The sequence below is a fragment of the Phalaenopsis equestris genome, unplaced genomic scaffold, assembly GCF_001263595.1.
Source record: "Phalaenopsis equestris unplaced genomic scaffold, ASM126359v1 Scaffold000002, whole genome shotgun sequence".
Lineage (NCBI taxonomy): Eukaryota > Viridiplantae > Streptophyta > Magnoliopsida > Asparagales > Orchidaceae > Phalaenopsis > Phalaenopsis equestris.
This window is the reverse complement of record NW_018164444.1, coordinates 34,824,983-34,843,321: the sequence shown is the minus strand read 5'-3', so window position 1 is coordinate 34,843,321 and position 18,339 is coordinate 34,824,983. Positions and strand designations below refer to the sequence as shown.

Below are 18,339 nucleotides of genomic sequence, written 5' to 3'. Positions count from 1 at the left end.
AGTGTATATATATATATATATATATATATATATTTAAAATGAAGGATGTTCGCTCAATTAATTTGGATGCATACTGAATAGATTCACAGATTAGTTAAATCAAGTAAAATTAAAATCTAAAATTCAAAAAATTGAATCAAATTTTTTTTGCTAAAATTGATCTAAATCAAATCGAAATATAATTCAGTTGAATTGGTTTAGTTTGATCAAACCTAAACTTAACATTTTTTGGCATCAAAATAATAAAAGCTAAATGTTCTATTTTAAAATAAATAAAAATTTAACATCTTATTCTTATTTTCTCGCCGTCTCTTTAAAATTATGAATTTCTAACCAATTTAAAAGAAACATGGCATGTACTCAATTTATTTTTTTTGAGGTTTTCACATATAGAGATTTTTAAATCGTATAATTTACATATAAAGGCTTCCATACATTTAATTTATTCATGAAGAATTTCGTCACAACTTTATTGCCGTACAACTTAATTTCCAAATAAATTTAATTTTCTCATTTTCAATTTTTTTTTCTTTCATTGATTTAGGGTCTGCTTGGGGCAGCTATTGATTTTCTTATAGTCTGCTGATAAACAGATTATTCTGATAATCTGATAATCTGCAGATTATCAGAATATGTTGGCTTACTGTTTGTGGCAGCTTATTCAAAATAACTTATTGTTAGTTATGATTGTATAAATGATCTTCCTGCCCCTGTCTGGTAAAACTGTTTGGGGCAGTTTATTCAAAATGACTTATTGGAAGTACAACAACATATAGTGCAGAAACATAAAATCATCACAGATCAATTTAAAAAGATGACAAACAGTTCTCACACTCGTGAGTATCAGAAAAATAAAAAAAAAAAGATAAAAACAAGTACAAGTACAATGAGAAATATTAAAATATTCAATTTCAAACTCTGACTATGCATGTCCTCAACTGCACTATCAACCTGGGAAAACATCGGTGGCTTCCCATCACTGCTGGCAGTGTAACATGTTGGAGTGTCGATCTATCAGAAGAAACCACAACGAGCTGAAACACCCCTGGGGCAGCCGTAGAATTGTCTCCCACTGCTATGAGGTTGACGCGACGTGAGTAATGGAGCCGGTAATGCACATTAACACCAAACAACTTTTTTTTTGTCACCGAAATCCTAAAAGACATGTTGATATAACTGCGAAAAAATAAAAATAAAAAAAATTGAATGTCAGACCTTATTCCAAAAAAGAAAGAAAAATTACACATCAAAATAAATCTATAATGTACGAAGAAAAGAAAGACTTGCTGGATTAACTGCCATAGATAGCATCTGCTATAGACTCTCTCAGATCAGCCATCTCAGCCACACCCTACGTGTTATGAACTTCAAATTCATTAAAATCATGCTCATCCTCAGGAACTGAAGGCCCGATCATAATTTCTGATGGTTCTTCATAGACATTCAGCTCATCGTTATCAGCCATGCTGAAGTTCGTATTTGAACGTGAAGGATGTCGTCGGATGAAGTTATGAAGTGTCATTGTTGCCACCACAATATGCACCTGATTCTGAAATGATATGACGACATATCACGTATGATGACCCATTTCTTCTTCCAAACCCCAAACGTTCTTTCAATTACCCAATGTAAAGAAGAATGACATTTGTTAAACATTTCTTTCCTACCACGAATAGTACCACTTGCTCGCTCAAAATCAGGAATATGGTACTTAGTGTCTAGATATGACTTTAGATAGCCCCTCTGCATAGGGTATCCAACATCAAGCAAATAGTATTTTCCTATTATAGAAGACATTGTTATTTTTAATTAATACCTAACAAGATTTCAGAGACTAAACTATCAAGTGCCTGTATGCTTTTGGAGAAATAACTACTTATTGTCTCCGATGAATGCTGAAATCTCTTCATAGCACCCCTAATTGATTCATTCTGTGACATAATATATAGCGTTATAGCCAATACCTCCCTTATTGTCGTTCTCGAAGAACCTTGGAGTCCGTGATTCAGGGATAACTCTTGCAAGAGATCCATAAATATCAGTACAGTCATTCAAAATATGTTACTGAACCTAATTGGATGTCCAGAAAACATTCCACCTACCCATTTATCCCCAACAAAGATGGAGGTCATTCGGGGTATACGATCCCTGCTTGATTGGTAATACTCCAACAATAATATGGCAATAGCTGTAACCCATGCCATTCTCTTACGACATTCATGTTGCGGATCCATCCTAAAGGAATTATGTGATTTAGTTAAAGACCTACATCCACAGTAAGACATCAAACATGTTTTATTATGCAATTGTGTAAGATTACATAGTTATGATTCTCAATGGAGAACACTACACCTGAAGTACATGTGTAACAAATAAGCAATAGACATTTTTCATATACTGACTGACTGACATTGAATGACATTCAATTGAAGTACAGGTGTGACAATAAAACATTACACATCTTATATTTGATATGTACCTTCTCGTACATCTCGTGAAATCCAATTCCACCCGAAGCAACTGCCGCATTTTCATCAGCATAAAAGACCAATGCAAACCGAAGCTCTAAAGACCAATACAACTCGTAGGTCTAAAATATAAGCAGTGTATTTTCTCTCTATCCTCAACATCAAAGAAAACTAGAAAACCCCATAAAATATACCAACCCGATGCTCTAAAACCCAAACAAAAATAATTCATCAACATATAAATGAAAGCGAGAGAATTCATGCACTAAAGAATAACATTCAAAGAATTGAGGGTTCTGTATGTAAATGCCCATCGATATATTAGCAGAGTATCAAAAGTGGACAACATACCATAGATAGCTTGCATTTCATCGCAACACTAAAGCCATAGACATAGTTCATCTCCAAGGCCAATAAATTCTCAATTATACAACTGAGTAACATTCAAAGAAAAGCCCCATGATATATTCTCTAATGGAATGTATCTAAATGCATTGCAAATAAATTCCCCATTATCTGCTAACAGTAATGCATTGCAAATGAAGTGGCGGTATTGTTTCTTCTCCAGAAAAAACAAGAATTCAAAATATTTTCATGCATTGCAATCACGAAAAAGATCCAAAGCATTCCACAATTCCAATTTTCCAATTCCAACATTTTGAACGATGAAGTTTTAACACAGAAACAAAAAGAAGAAATTTTTCAAATGACCTCATCACTAACTAGCTCAAGCCCATACATAAGGGTATACCCGAATTCATACGAATAGAAAAGCTCACAGAACAATATAATAGGTGCAGTAGAACACAGATCCAATGCATTTTGCCCTCCTGCCTTTCTGGTAATATAAAAAAAAAAAAAAAAAAATCGAAAGTGCACTCGAACACAGATCCAATGCACTCAAGTGTTCCCAAATAATTCAACAAAGACATCCTTGATAAACCCTCATAAAAACTGAATCTTGCAAAAAAAGTAAAAACAATCGAATCAAGCCACACAAAACCAACCGGAGAAGATCGAGCCATAAAACCAACCAGAAAGCATAACAGCACATAGCGAATCTTGCAAAAAAATGAGAAAAACAATCGAATCGATGTTTGCGAGGGAGAAGATCGGGGAGGGAGAGGGCGAGGAAGAGCACGTGAGAGATCACCCAAGGGCACGGGAGGAATTCGAGCCCTAAACGTCAGTCGCAAACGCCGAACGCAGGTGAAGCCCAACGATCGGTAGATAGAACAAAAAAATTAACGCAGGTCGCGGCGTTTATGAAACACCCACTAAACCCTTTATTCAAACGGCATGATGGCGTTCTTAAAACACTGCCGCACGTAAATAAGTTGCCCCAAACGGGCTCTTAATGGATATTAAATTGAGCTGAAATCCAAAAATCAATCATTAAACTTTTAAAATAAATATTGAAATATTAATCTAAAACTGAGCCAAATAAATCAAGTGATCTAACTTCGATTCAATTTTTTAATTTCGAACCAAATAATACACACTCCTATTATTTCAAGTTAACATTATTTGTGCTTAACAAATGTCTGAGTAAACTTTATAATCTCATTCACTAATTAATTATAGATTCTCAGGTTAAAAGTTTTATAAATGGACATAACAACAACAAAATCAATGCATGGGATCCGAAAACTACAAAGACCGATTTCATTGCATATAATGAGATTTGGGCGACATTTCTTCTATTGAAAAGAAGCCTACTCCGACTTCTTCTTAATTCTAAGCCTGAAGAGCTTAGTACTGTACAAACCCAAAATTATCATTAATTGACACGACTTAATGACTCAATTACATGATCATATCATCTGCCGTTCTGATATTGGACTGCTTCCAGACTCTCAATATCTTGACTGCAATACACATCTATCTCTTCTACTCGCTGAGATGTCGACGCTCTAATTATTGTTTCTTCATCACTAATCTGCTTTGATGGCAGCTGATGCCCTCTGCCCCACAGATAAGCATAAAGTCCAACAATGATAAGAGTTATACCTATCAGGCTGCAAAAAAAAAAAAAAAATAATAATAAAAAAATAAAAAAAAGTCAAACATTGTGTATATTCAAATTAATACGACTAAACTAAAATATTTATAAACTTACCTCCCGACTTTGACATCTCCAATCATGAAAACCGCTTCTAAAATAGTGGTAAGTATGAGTGACAGAGCATTAAACATGGTTGCATAGGAAGGACCCTTACGAGGAACAACCCATGAAATCAAGCAAAATACAGCTCCCGTATTCAGTGCTCCCTGCAAATAATTAAAATTTTACAAAATAAACCTTTTGTTTTTCTTAAATAAATCATATTTATATTTCTAATGATAAAATTTTCTATTCAGATAAGACTTCTCAGAACTTTAATACTTTAATTCTCACGTATTAATTATATGATTTTCAAATTAAAATTGCATTGTTTATTAAGTTACATTACACCGTCCATATTTGCAGTAAAAAGTTATGCTAAATCTCTAATTGTGTGAGAGAGGGAGAGGTGAAGACTTACAGAGTATACTACGAGCAACAACTCTAAATCCCATTTCAATATCCATTTGCTTCTCTTATGATTCAGAATAAAACCCAAAACTGCAGATTGAAAACTTGCAGCAACGCACGTGTACATAGTTGCACAATACTTGTAGGGATATCGTTGCAGCAATTTCGCCTGAAGTTTTATAAACTCAATCAATATTTAATCCTCAGTAATTTCATATTGATTTGTAATATCTCCAATGTACCCAATAAGAGAAGTAAAATAAGATTTTAATTAACTAAACCCGTGTCTCAGCTCTACCTGAACTATAGCCCAAGTGGAGAAGCAGAAGCAGCTAGAAATCAAGAACAAAGTCCCACGAACTTTGTGACTGCTGACGTCCCCGAACGCTTTCTTAGGGTTACTAATTTCCCATTTTGGAGAAGTTATATGAATGGTTACTCCATTATACATGCTGATAACCATTGCTCCTCCAACGCAGAGTATCGTGCCCAGAATTTTTATTCTTCCTCCTCGACTATCAAACCCCAGTCTCTCTAGTCTGCGCAACCAAACAATAGCATATATTGGATCAATTTGGTTGCAATATCTCTAACTTTGACTTAAGCGTAGTTTTTTATTTATTTTACCTGACAATCACTGCAAATAAAAATGTGACTACTGGCACTAAATTCAGGAAACTAGCAGCATAAGTAGCATTGGTATCACAAAGCCCATAGTAGTAAAATCCCATGGCGCCAGTAAGCCTGCAACGAAAGTGTTTGATTTTAGTCCCAACCTTATGCTAATATACATATACATGCATATACATACATACATACATATATGCGTATACATAATTTTCTTGGCAAGGCAATACATCCTTTTTGGATAATTTAAATTAATAACCCTTAAACAAAAAAAAAATATATATATATATATATATAAATATGTATATATAATAATTAAAAATATTTGCTTAATCTAAACAAAGATTTATAGGCACTATTTTATTATTGTTGATAACTATATCCAAAATTTCAAAGACCCAAAGACATTCCGGGAAGTAGTTGAGAATGAGCATAATGGCCTCCATAAAGTCTAATGAGAAGAATAATAGGCACCTAAATTCGATGAATCCTCACAGATCTGCATTCACACAAATTTTATTTTATTTTCTTGAAGCTATAATAATTGAAGATGATGTCCCTAAATAGACAAAAAACTGTCAATACATGATTATAATAAGACTTAAATCTCATCACGTATTGAGCTCAAAGCATAAGTAGGCCCATAGTGCTGCAATCACATTTTATTTTAATATTTCGATATGTCTGAGTACACATCAATTTTGAAATATAAACTCATTATAGTACTTGCCCGCGACAACTAAGACCCCCAGAGCAGGTGAAAAGTTAGTGGGGTACATCTGTAAGGATTTTATAATTTTTGTTTTGGTGGCATATTTTTGAAATATTTTTTTTTATATTTAGTTATTCTTTTAATCTAATTTGTTTTATCAATATTATCATAATTATGATACTATTAAATAAATATTGAGCCAATTATTGATCAAATATATAAATGCAAAAAAAAAAAAAAAAAGAAAAAAAATGAAAACTACTAACAGATTAGGGTTATCTTTTACGTGGGTATGGACCCATCAAGTTGTGATTTTGGCCATTGAAAATTATTGGTTTTAATTTCAATTAAAATTTATTTTCTGCATCAAAATACAACATGAATATTTGATGGATTTAATTTTAAAAATATTTATAATAAAAAAAAGCTGCGAAGTAAACTAATCTTATTTTGTTAACCTCAAGTTAAAAAATATAACTAACATGAACAAATACTCAAATATAATAAAATACTTGTTAGTAAACACCCATAAATAAGGATCAAATGATTTTGGACAATGAAATACAGATTAGATTTTGATAGGGATGGTCTCAAAATTGTGGATATTGTTTTGAGATTGATGCAACATAAAATTTGATTGATTTTGTATACTCATGTATTATTGAATTATAAAGTGGACCATTTAATGAAAAAGGAGAAACTATTATGGTTGAAAATGAGAATGAGACAACAACAATGACGGTTCACTTGGATTGGCTTAGGAGTCAAAGAACTCTTTATGAAGCATGATTGATGAAACCTTCGAGTATTTCTACAAGAGCGACAAATTATGTAACGAGTATTGGTTGATTATATGATAGAGATTGAAGATTTTCAGAACAAAATTATAACGAGAGATTTAGGTTGCGTTTAGGGCAACTTTGCGGCACCGCTCTGCACGTGCAAGCCTTTGATAAAATCGTATTTTGTCAGCTTTTTAAAAAAAAAATTGTATTTTTGCAACATGATCAGACGAAGTGTGATGACTGCCGAAAAGTTATGTTCTAACTTTTGAAAGTAAAATTAATTTATAATAGCCACTACAGTTTTTTGAATAACAATTTCTTTTTTAACAGCTTCACTGCTGCTCTTTCAAATAGATATAGCTGCCTAAGATCGACCCTCTCGTTTTCTTCTTCTCCCTTTTTTCTATGCTCTTACTTTCTGTTTTGATTTCAGAATTTATCGTATATAGTATTATCAACATTTATTTCTAATTAAAATATCTTATCTAGTTAATCATTCAAACATTCAACCTGAGCCCGTTCAAATCAATCGACTGCTGACTCGTTTTTACATCCAAAAAGAATTAGACTCTTGTAATGCATTTCAATCAAATAGCTTTATTATATTATGTTATGTTAGTGCCTTTTGTTTTGAAATTAAACCCCAAACAATTACAAGTATTTCACCTTTCGCAGAATATTTTTGAACTTATTATTTTTTTTGAACCACATGTGCCTTACCTCATGAGGAATTATTTTATTGTTCGATTAAATTAAAAAAAAATAAATCGAACATTTATGGAGCTAATATTACCTTTAAGGCATCACCATCAATCGTAGGTATGTCCTTTTTTGTTTGGTTGCGTAAGGAGGATGCATCGGTGAACGGTGACGTATTTAAAATTATGGGAAAATTACATACATAACACCAGATTACGTATCTCACATCTAAAATTTCATTTTTACAGACATATCAGGATGAAAAGATGATCTGACTTTACATATGATGTTTGTAATTATGAAAATTTAGATCTAAGACAGACAAATATAAAAAATTTGGGGGTTTCGTATGTAAAGCCTGCCAAAATTTTTTATTTTCAATTTTTTTTTTATTATATCTCAATATTCCATCATTTTTTAATCTAAGAAGACTTTCATCTCATTTTTAATATATAACTAATCTGACGTAAGATTGAAATATTAAAAATATCTGATTGGAAAGGTAAATAATAATTTGGGGGACATAGTATTTTGGAAGGGGTTGATCTCAGTGGGTGAATTGGTATGAGTTTATCTAAGTTTGGTGTGCAATTATCCCTTTTATTTTGGACGGTTGAGGATAAAGTTCGAGTTTATAAACATTTCTAATTTCACTTGTCCAAATTGAATTAAAATTGAATAATGGCATTTAAGAAAAAGGCAATTGGCGAGAATATTCTCGATAAATTTCAAAATTGCTGAAATTATTTTCAAGGATAATCTTATAAAACATTTGAAATCGAGTCAATTTTTTTTAAGAAAATCGATCTAATAAAAACTAAAATGTTTACTTAAACTAAACTGAACAAAAACCTCCTTGCAGATCAATGAAAACAATTAAGATTGAATTAATTAAAGTGATTAAAACAGCAATGTAATTAATTAAACTCACCCCATTAAAGCGTTGAAGAAGATCCAAACGACAATCATCCCATTTATTTCCTTCCACTTTCCTCTGAAAGAATCATATACCAACAAATGATCGATTAATTAAGAGCTTAATGAAACATAATTATGAAAAAAAAAGATAATAAAGAAAAATTAAGAGGCAGAGGGTTAACAGAGACCGACCTTTCGTTGAACAGAGCGAATGGCAAGACGAAGAGAGCTCCGATAACACAGCGGTACGTGAGAATAGAGAAGACAGAGTGGCCTTTGTTGAGCACAACCTTAGACAAGAGAAACATCCCAGTTGTCAGCAACTGAACCAAAACCATGCTGGATGGATCCTTCAGGCTCTCCAGTAATTGCTTCCCCTTCTTCTCTCCTACACTGCCTTCACCGCCCATCCTCCTCCTCTTCTTCTTCTTCTTTTTCTTCTTCTGTTTATGCTACTTTTTCTTCTTTGTGTTTAATTCGAATGGGAGGAGGAGGAAAGATGCTCGGGGGAGGGATTTAAAAGGAATAGAAAAGGGGAGGAAATGAATAGGTGAATATAGAATTACTGGGGGGGCACATTTAAAGTTTAGATATGTAATTAATGGCAGAAAATATCATTTCCATGGTGGATCATAAGTATGAGATATCTGACTCATTATTAATATAGATAACCTGTCTTGAAGTGAACTGTTAAGATTTTTGACTGTGATGGTGTGAGGATATGTTCATATGAATATGATACAACTCCATCATGGCAATAATATGAAGAGTCCAGTTCATATTTGTTAATTTTCTTCTCCTCTGAGGAAGTGAAGCAAAAACATATTAAAAAAAAAATGTAAATAGATTACTTATTGTATATATAATAAGATTATATTTTTGAAAATATATATTTTTTATTAGTTTTCTAGAGTATTCCTTTGTCATTCACTTGCTCTCAAGGCATAACAAACATGCTTGATATGTCTTGTCTTTTTGTTATTAATTATTTTTAAATCAAATGTGGTTCTGATGTCCCGATATATGTTGAATGCATGTGGAGAGTTTGCTATTTTGTTAGGTATGGCTCATATACCAAGCGGAGCCCACGAGCGGAGTGAAGCGGAAGAATTTGTCAAATTGAGAGAGTTTTATTATGTGGGTTGGGGTGCGGGGGCAACACCTCACAGTTTGGTACAAGGGTTATTTAAATAATTACATATTGTACTATAAGGTTATATATATGTCATTTTTGTAACCCTATGTGAGATTCTGAATTCTCTATTCTGTACTCTTTTGTTGAATATTGAAGAAAGCTGCCGCTCTGCTCCCTAGGGCGTAGACATCTTTACCGAACCTCATTAAATCTCTGTGTTCTTCTTGTTTTGTGTTGATTCCTATTTTTTTTCGTCCTAATTTCTCAACATGTTTTAAAATATGTCAATTAATCTATACTTTAATACTGTAAAGTAATGATGCATCTTAAAATCTAAATGATGTATCTTGCCACTCATTGAGCTTATTTGTATCTGGGGAAGAGATGGATACAATTTAAGGTGATTATTTGTTCGCCATGATTTTTTTTTAAATATTTTAAAAATTTGAATGCTATAAATGAAATTTATTAAGGTTTTGAAAAAAATTACAATTTTCATATATTCTTAAGGAAAGGTAAGCTTCTAGTGAAGTGAAATCATTGTTGTTACTCAGAGATACCACTTAATTATTTATGAATGTATTTTCTTATAAGCTTACTATAAATATGTATTGCTAACTTAAGAAAAAAAGTGGTTATGAGACATAAATATTTTTAAAACAAATAATTTTGATATATAAAAATATGGGATGAAGATTTCCACCATATTATTATTTATTATTATCAATTCAGTGATTGTATTATATGACATCTAAAAGATACAAAAAATTTCATCTAAATTTATCTTTGAAAAATATTTTACTGCATACTCAACTTGATATGTATGTGAGTTATATCAAATTGCGTCATGATACAGTCTGAGAAGACTAACAACTAATTAAGGGGGAGTTTGGTTCACAATATTGACATGATTTACGTCAGGATTTAACATAAATCCTGCCAAACTAAAAAAATAAACCTTAAATCCAATATTTCCTCCCTTTTCATGTAAATCTTGAATCTATTAAATCCAACTATTACGTGGATTTAACGAATTGAGGAAGAAAGCACACCTACGGGTCATCGCTTCTCTCGTTGTCGCGAAGCACTTCAAACAAATTTAGCAAGATTTAACCTTAATCAAACCAAACACATATATGAATTCTACCCTTTTGGATTTGATAGATCCAAATTTAGAGGAGTCACTGAATCCTATTTAAATTAATTCTTGTGCGTTGCCAAACACCCCCAAGTGAATTTAGAAAGATATATGTGCCCTCCAAACTTTCACAATCCCTCACACCACCAACTTTCCAATTGAAGAAAGCCGAAAGCACACCATTACTCCCAAGAAAAGACAGAAAGAAGCAGAGGCTTTAGGGAGAAAAAGAAAAAATGGTTTACGGAACTTCTTATCATGATTGCTCGGAGCTTTCATGTGCAAATCCATCTTTTCTTTAGTCCAACCCGACATTAATTCCCCATAAGTGCACGTTGCATGAACGACTGATTGCTAATTTTCATGAGATGCACACCACTAGCCGACTGCTTTTTAATTTCATGAGAGAAGTCATAAATAGTTGACGTTACTGATTTGATTTCAAGAAAATTACATACATGTCACACAAGTCATTTGTATTTATTTATGTGAAACTTAAATTTTCATATTTATGCTTTGTATGGTGTCATAAAGTTATGCATGTAAAGGCGTATTTACTTTTAAAATGTAAATAATAGCGATGTTTTCTTATGTAATGTTAGAAGAGTTGAGTGTTATGCATGTAAATATGAAGTTTTAAGTATTAGATGTGTTAACACAGTGTCGCGTACTCAGATCAGTTGGTCGGGTATATGCTTGTCAGTTGTAGGTTTCCTCTAGTATGGGGTTCGATTCCTCTAGTAGAAGGTGTGGTACTGGAATTGTTAGGCGCATTAGGGATGACCGAGGCTAGCCGTAATTCGTTTTTGAAAAAAAAACAAAGATGTGTTAACACATAGGAATTGTGTGGCTTGTATGTAAATGCCCTTTGAATTTATCAATTACTTCGAGTCAATAACCAATGGCTTAAAACCAAATAATTTAAATAAATATCCGAAACAGTAACTTAAAAAGCAAACAGAATCACCTACAAAAATTTAATTTGTTTATTTATTTTGGTACTAAACAAAAGTGTATACCATATCATGCACAAAATAAAATTGAATTATTTGGTTTGAAATTTTCTTTTATTTGAGTTCAAAATTAAATCATAAAATATTATATTTCCAGACTGCTGTTTTTAATGATAGTTTTAATTCTATTTAGAGTGAGTTAAAAAGGACTATATGTTATAAATTAATTTTTTTTTTCTAGTTTTGATTGTTTGAATGAATATATATTATGTAATTGCATTAATTTTAATCCGTTTTATCCAGAGTTGAATCCTTCAAATTACAGCAAGTTAAATTAAATTAAGCAAAGTTACAATATGAAAGTACATAAATAGATTTGATGCATGCTAGAGAATTCCCAATGATAAAGTGATGAATTATAGTCTTAGTGTTGCACGAGAATCCAACACACACTTATGCAATAAAAGTGATAAGTAGAATTATAAAAAATTTTTACGTGAAAACCCCAGAAAGGGCAAAAGCCATAGAGCTTATACAAGTTGAATGATCCACTATAATTTGGTGATTATACATACAAAGTCTTCTCCCACGGGTAAGAAATGGTTACACAGTTTCTCGAGTTATAACGGTCGTATACATAAGAGCTCATTGCCCATGGTATGGAGCAGTCACAGTGAGGAGTAGTTACTGGATACACCGTTTTTCAGACTGGCAAGATGTTTTGGATAACATACTTCTTCGTAGGACACTTCGTGATTCTGCGACGTCGTTTGTTACTTCCACTCTGCAACACAAGTCTTGACTGCGTATGAAGCTTCACTGCAACGAGTAGAGACCGACTGACGATGGTCGATGGTAGTTAACATGTGGTAGTTGATGATGGTTGGTTGTTGTAGAAGCTAGAGATATTCGTCGACTCTTCAGTACAGAAGCGATGCTGGACTTCAGCTAATTCTCCAAGCTTCGATCTTCTTCTGGCTCAAGATCTAGGTACTCTCTTAAGAAGAGGGAAGGACTCTATTAATAGAGTCTATGTTGCAAATAAGAGAAGAATCTAGACCACTATGATCAAACGATCTAGGGAGATTCTCTCGATCTAATGGTGTTCCATGCACATTTAAGTGTCTTAATGATGTCAGAATTGAATGATTTTGGCATCTTTGGATTCATCCTATTGAGACACTCAATTTGAATATAAGTTTGTTAGATTTGAAATGCATTTAACCTTCTACTTATGCACTAAGAGCTTTTAAAAGTTATTTAATTTAATGACTTGATCTGAGCTGATTTGACTCGGATTTGATCAATTTTGGTATCATTGAGTCCATCTCATTGAGCCGATTAATTTAACAGTAAGCCTGATAAAATCTAAGTTCTCGTGATTTTTAATCTGGGTTAGAATATTTGTTATTAAAAAATTATATTGAGATTTGTGATATGCCTAGAAATTCACGCCGGATGAAGAAATTTATTCATTGCGTCTCAAGATTGATTTTATTTAGCTTAGCTTGATTTTCTTATATTCATTTAGACAAATTTATTCTAACCCTAGCCCTCATCTGTTTCCTAGAAAGCGTAATTATGTCCGGGCTCAATAGATTATGAAATACATCACGTCATGTTAATTGATTTAATTTTTCCTTAAAGGATATTTTTTGTGGCAATTACATTTATGTATTTACATATGAAATACTAATTGTTACTTTCTACATTTATTCCCATCAAATCATTCTTAGCATATCAAAACGATAACTGTTTTATTTTGGACGATTTACATATATACCACTCAATTCTTATGTATTTACATATCCTGGACCCAAACTTCAATTTTCACATAGACATCATCTTTTCAATGCATAAAAAATATATCTTATTTTCCTAAGTCAAAATAATAGTACTTTTGATGTAATATATGTAGCATCAGTGTAGAAAAAGAAAGTTTAGCAGTGAGATCTATAGAAACTTAAGAAGTGGGTGAAAAGTTTTTAAATTTTAAAAGATAAAATATAACCTTTCATGAAAGTTGGCATATATATATAATTTAAAGTTCAAGTGTGCCGTAAGCTGTTGGTTTCGGGGTTCACTTTAACTCCCCTTAGGTCACATGTTCGTTCCCCAGTGACGCTAGGTTCTTAAATATTTTGGCAAATGACACGAGCTCTCATCATGGAGTCCAGTACATGAGAAATTGATATTTGGGTCTTTGCTAAATATCAATTTTCTTTTAAGAAAATTAAAGTTTAAATGTTAATATATAAATAAATAAAAAAATAAGTGATGTTCATGTAAATCTCCCTATTTTTTTGTAAAATATAATTATACATTTTAACAATATAGCACAAAGTAAAAATATCCCCAAAAATTTGCCCCCACAAATCCTCATGAGTATATAAAAGTAAAAAAAAAAAAAAAAAAAAAAAAAAAAAAAGTGCTCTTGAGCACGTGAGCAATACGCAATAAAGGTTACGTGTTCTTATAAAACTTCCACCAGCAATAACAAAAAGATCACAAAGGTCTCCCTCTAAATTTCATAAAACATTAAAGGAGACTTGAGTTTATATCATAAATGTAACTTATTTATTTCGTGCACATTTTCATTTACATATTTCTCATATTTTTATCATTTATTTCTCACTAATAGGCATGAACTAAAATTTCAGGCATTTAAATCTCATTAAAGCACTGAGTTTGCATAAAATTAGATATGAGTAGAGGTTATGCTGATATTAGGGTGAGGACTCTAGTCTAATATTTTAAAGTTCTTTTTATTTCCAACTGTTATGCTACCAAAAAATATTATATTCACATGACGGACTTGTAGGTAATGGTGTGGATTGCAGAATGTCGTTGAATGCCCGAATTGGTGCAATCTATCAAGTCTGCATTTTTTATTTACCAGACATAATATTTTTTCTACACTACAAATCTGAGTATCCGAGTATGCAGAGGACACGTTCAATGCAAGTTTGCAATCAATGAATGGATTGTAGTATATTATTTCTAATTTAGGATTTGAAACAAAAGCAAATTGTTGAAGTTCCTTTCCCACTACAAGCAAAGTTAAAGTTGGACTTGCTTTGCTGTTTTATGAGGTTTTTTATGGTCAAATGGAAAAACAAATTGAAGGCTTTTACAAAAATCATGTTTTACATATTTGATACGCCATCAATAAATTTTCATCAGCCGACATAAATCTCGAAGCATTGCAAAAATCTCAGAACAAGTTTTTGAGCAAAAAATATTCAAAGTTCAATTGTGCAACAAGTAATGTATATAGAAAAAATATGTAGTAATTTCCGGTTGTGTGATAATGAACTGTGTTTGCAATTATCAGTTATAATGGATTGTTTTGACTAAGTTAAACTCCGTGATTTTTTTACTTTTCGGATTTTCTATTATTTGAGTGTGCGTTGAATTCTTGTGATATGATAATTCATTAACCTGTCACCACAAATTTTAATTATTTATTATTAATTAGTTTATTTAGTCATAGAAAGCTCAAATCTCTTAAACTTATCCAAAATCTAAAGCAATGCATGGGTTTTGATGAGTTAAAACACTGAAGTTATTAAAGTTAAAACGATAAATATTGTTGTATTTTTTATACGAGTTACTGATTCTCTTCTATTTATTTGGGAGGGTCCCTCACTAACTTTTGGGACCAGTAAGTCATGTCAGTGTCTCTATATGAATTTTGTTTCTTTCTTTTCACATATTAGGTTATTTCGTCAGTGTCATCAGTTTAATTTTTGCTGTTATTGTTAGCTTGGAAGAAGACCAAATCACTTAGAATGGGAAGGCCGACCATTTCTTTCAAAGATGCTAGAGGCCATGGGTAATACTCACTTGAATAACTTAACGCTATGTAGTTGCCATTAATGATGATCTTAAACTCAATAAAAAAAGGGGCATCTACATACATACATACATACATACATACATTATATATATATATATATCACTCAATTTTGGATTCACGTATTTCACACTAAAACTTCCATTTTTGCACGCTTATCACTCATTTTGTTTACATCAAATTGAAAATAATAGTAATTACACTTTTTAATGATCACATCCATATTTTCATAAAGAGGTAAAGTACCATGCATGTAAATATGTACGTTTAGGTGTGAGATACATAAATCTATAAGAATAGAGTGCTACTTAAAATATGTCCCTAAAAAATATTTTGATACTTGTATGTGCAAAATATTTTGATAATTGTATGTTGACGATATACTGATTGCTGCAAAGAATATAAATGATGTCTGTGGTTTGAAAGGTTTATTGAACCAGAAATTTGACATGAAAGACTTGGGTCATATGAAAAAGATTATTGGAATGGAGATTCATCGAGATAGAGACTCAAGACGATTATGTTTATCTCAACGAGGTTATGTTGAGAAAGTGCTAGACAGGTTTAAGATGAGCAAAGCAAAGCCTGTGAGCATTCTATTTGCAAATCATTTTAAGTTTTTTTCATAACAGTGTCCTAAGATAGATACAAAAATGGAAGACATGACAAATGTTCCATATGCCAGTGCAGTTAGCTGCTTGATGCATGAAATTGTATGTACTCGTTCTGATTTGACTCATGATGTTAGTCAAGTATGCAAATACATGTCTAAACCTGGAAGACGATATTGAGAAGCAGTCAAGTGGATTTTCAGGTATTTGAACAGTATTGTAGAACATGAAATTATTTTTGGCAATCAGCAGATTTATCCTTCAGTTGTGGGATACATTGATTCAGACTATGCAAGTGATTTTGATGAAAGAAGGTCTACAACTGGGTATGTGTTTACACTTGGTGGAGGGCATATATGTTGAAAATCAAAAATCAAGTCTATTGTGGTATTATCTACAACTGAAGCTGAGTACATGACAGCAGCTGAAGCTGCAAAAGAAGTCTTATGTCTTGCTGGGCTAGTAAAGGAACTAGGTGTTGAGCAAGGTGGAGTTCAGTTGCATTTTGATAGTTAAAGTGTCATTTATCTGGCTAAGAACTAGGTGTACCATGCGAGAACCAAACATATTGATGTCAGGTATCACAAGATCAGAGAATTGATTGCTTCTGGTGAGATACTGTTGCAAAAGGTTCATACTGATAAAAATGCAGCTGATATGTTGACCAAGCTAGTTATTGTCAACAAGTTATTGCATTGTTTGGACTTGTTGAATTTTTGCAGTTGCTAGAGAAGCAAGGTGGCCCAGCCCACTTCAATGTGTAAAAAACTCCATGATGTATTTCTCCTAAGGGGCTGAATATTCGCCAAGGTGAAGATTTGTTAGGTATGATACATATACCATAGAAGGGACAAATGCTGGAACGAAACACACCTCATTAATTCTCTGTGTTCTTCTGGATTGTTGTCGATTCTTGTTTTTTCTTCGCCCTAATTTCTCAACACAAGTAGTAGCTAGAGTATATTGAAGCTAACTATGATGAGTTTTGCATTAATTTTTTTTTTTCTGTTGCTACGTTTTGTTTGATATAAATATCATAATTGTAGGTATGAGATGTCATCTTGCATTAGCATTCAACGGTTATCAATGCCATGAAGAACAACTTGAATTCAAGAATGAAGAAGTGCTCGTAGGGTTTATGGGGTTTGTATGTCGACAACACTCTGATTTTCGTAAGTGTGACTATAAATGATGAGAGAGAGAGAGAGAGAGAGAGAGAGAGAGAGAGAGAGAGAGAGAGAGAGAAGTTCTATAATTTTGTTATCATCCAAAAATATGGCTTGAGATGATTCAAGTATACTAAAATTTTCCTTTAAGACTTTTTTTTTATAGGAAGGGTTGAGATATATTTCTATAAAAAAATTTACATTAAAGATATGCATTTACTCTTTTATTAGATTTAATAGATATGCCATATATTTTGGTCGCTAGTCATTATTTTAACTTAGCTGCCCAACAAACCATTTATTTTTCTTTTTCTCTCCCTATAGTTTTCACCCGACTATCTCTTTTGTCCACGATGCCCTAACCTTCTCTCATCTCTCCGTGATGCCCTAGCTATTGAAGAGCTCCGAAGAGGCTCCGACGAGACATCGGCTTCTGACACTTCAACTCCTACCTTTGGCTCTAGCACTTCGGCTACGACATCCAACAAGCTCCGACGAAAGTAGCTGGATTACTCTCGTTAGCTTTAACATAAATAATATGTACACACTTAGATGCTATAATGGGCATACTAAAAAATTTTTGTTTAGATTAGGGTTGGGTATAAATTGAATTTTTTACATGCATGATGATTATTATGTGATTGTTTGTCTTGTTGCACAGTTTCGACAATGCTAAGCTTGCCAGATTTAATGAGTGTAAAACTTATGTGTTAGGAAATATTTTATTATTTTGAAGGAAGTTTTGTGTAAAATGAG

At 32.4% G+C, this 18,339-nt stretch overlaps 1 protein-coding gene across 2 annotated transcripts; it reads right to left on the bottom strand.

Annotated features, from left to right (window-relative positions):
* Nucleotides 1–4,110: 4,110 nt before the first annotated feature.
* LOC110032215 (WAT1-related protein At1g09380-like) lies at nucleotides 4,111–9,448 on the bottom strand. Of its 2 annotated transcripts, none has more exons than XM_020735772.1 (7): nucleotides 8,917–9,447; nucleotides 8,738–8,800; nucleotides 5,611–5,727; nucleotides 5,282–5,522; nucleotides 4,994–5,152; nucleotides 4,588–4,739; nucleotides 4,111–4,486 (listed from the first exon to the last, which is right to left on the bottom strand). In XM_020735772.1, exons 1-7 carry the CDS (start codon nucleotides 9,132–9,134, stop codon nucleotides 4,288–4,290), a joined length of 1,149 nt encoding a protein of 382 aa, XP_020591431.1. In that variant the 5' UTR covers nucleotides 9,135–9,447; the 3' UTR covers nucleotides 4,111–4,287. The 2 variants fall into 2 exon arrangements, with proteins under 2 accessions (XP_020591431.1, XP_020591440.1); XM_020735781.1 differs by having other exon boundaries at nucleotides 4,321–4,478; nucleotides 8,917–9,448.
* Between the last annotated feature and the right edge of the window lie 8,891 nt (nucleotides 9,449–18,339).

What these genes read in the sequence shown, in the direction of transcription:
- LOC110032215 (XM_020735772.1), bottom strand. Translation starts at nt 9,134, where the DNA reads ATGGGCGGTGAAGGCAGTGTAGGAGAGAAGAAGGGGAAGCAATTACTG. An exon ending in TTCGCTCTGTTCAACGAAAG is followed by an intron (nt 8,801 to 8,916) that starts GTCGGTCTCTGT and finishes TGATTCTTTCAG; the next exon opens with AGGAAAGTGGAAGGAAATAA. An exon ending in TTATTTGCAGTGATTGTCAG is followed by an intron (nt 5,523 to 5,610) that starts GTAAAATAAATA and finishes TTGGTTGCGCAG; the next exon opens with ACTAGAGAGACTGGGGTTTG.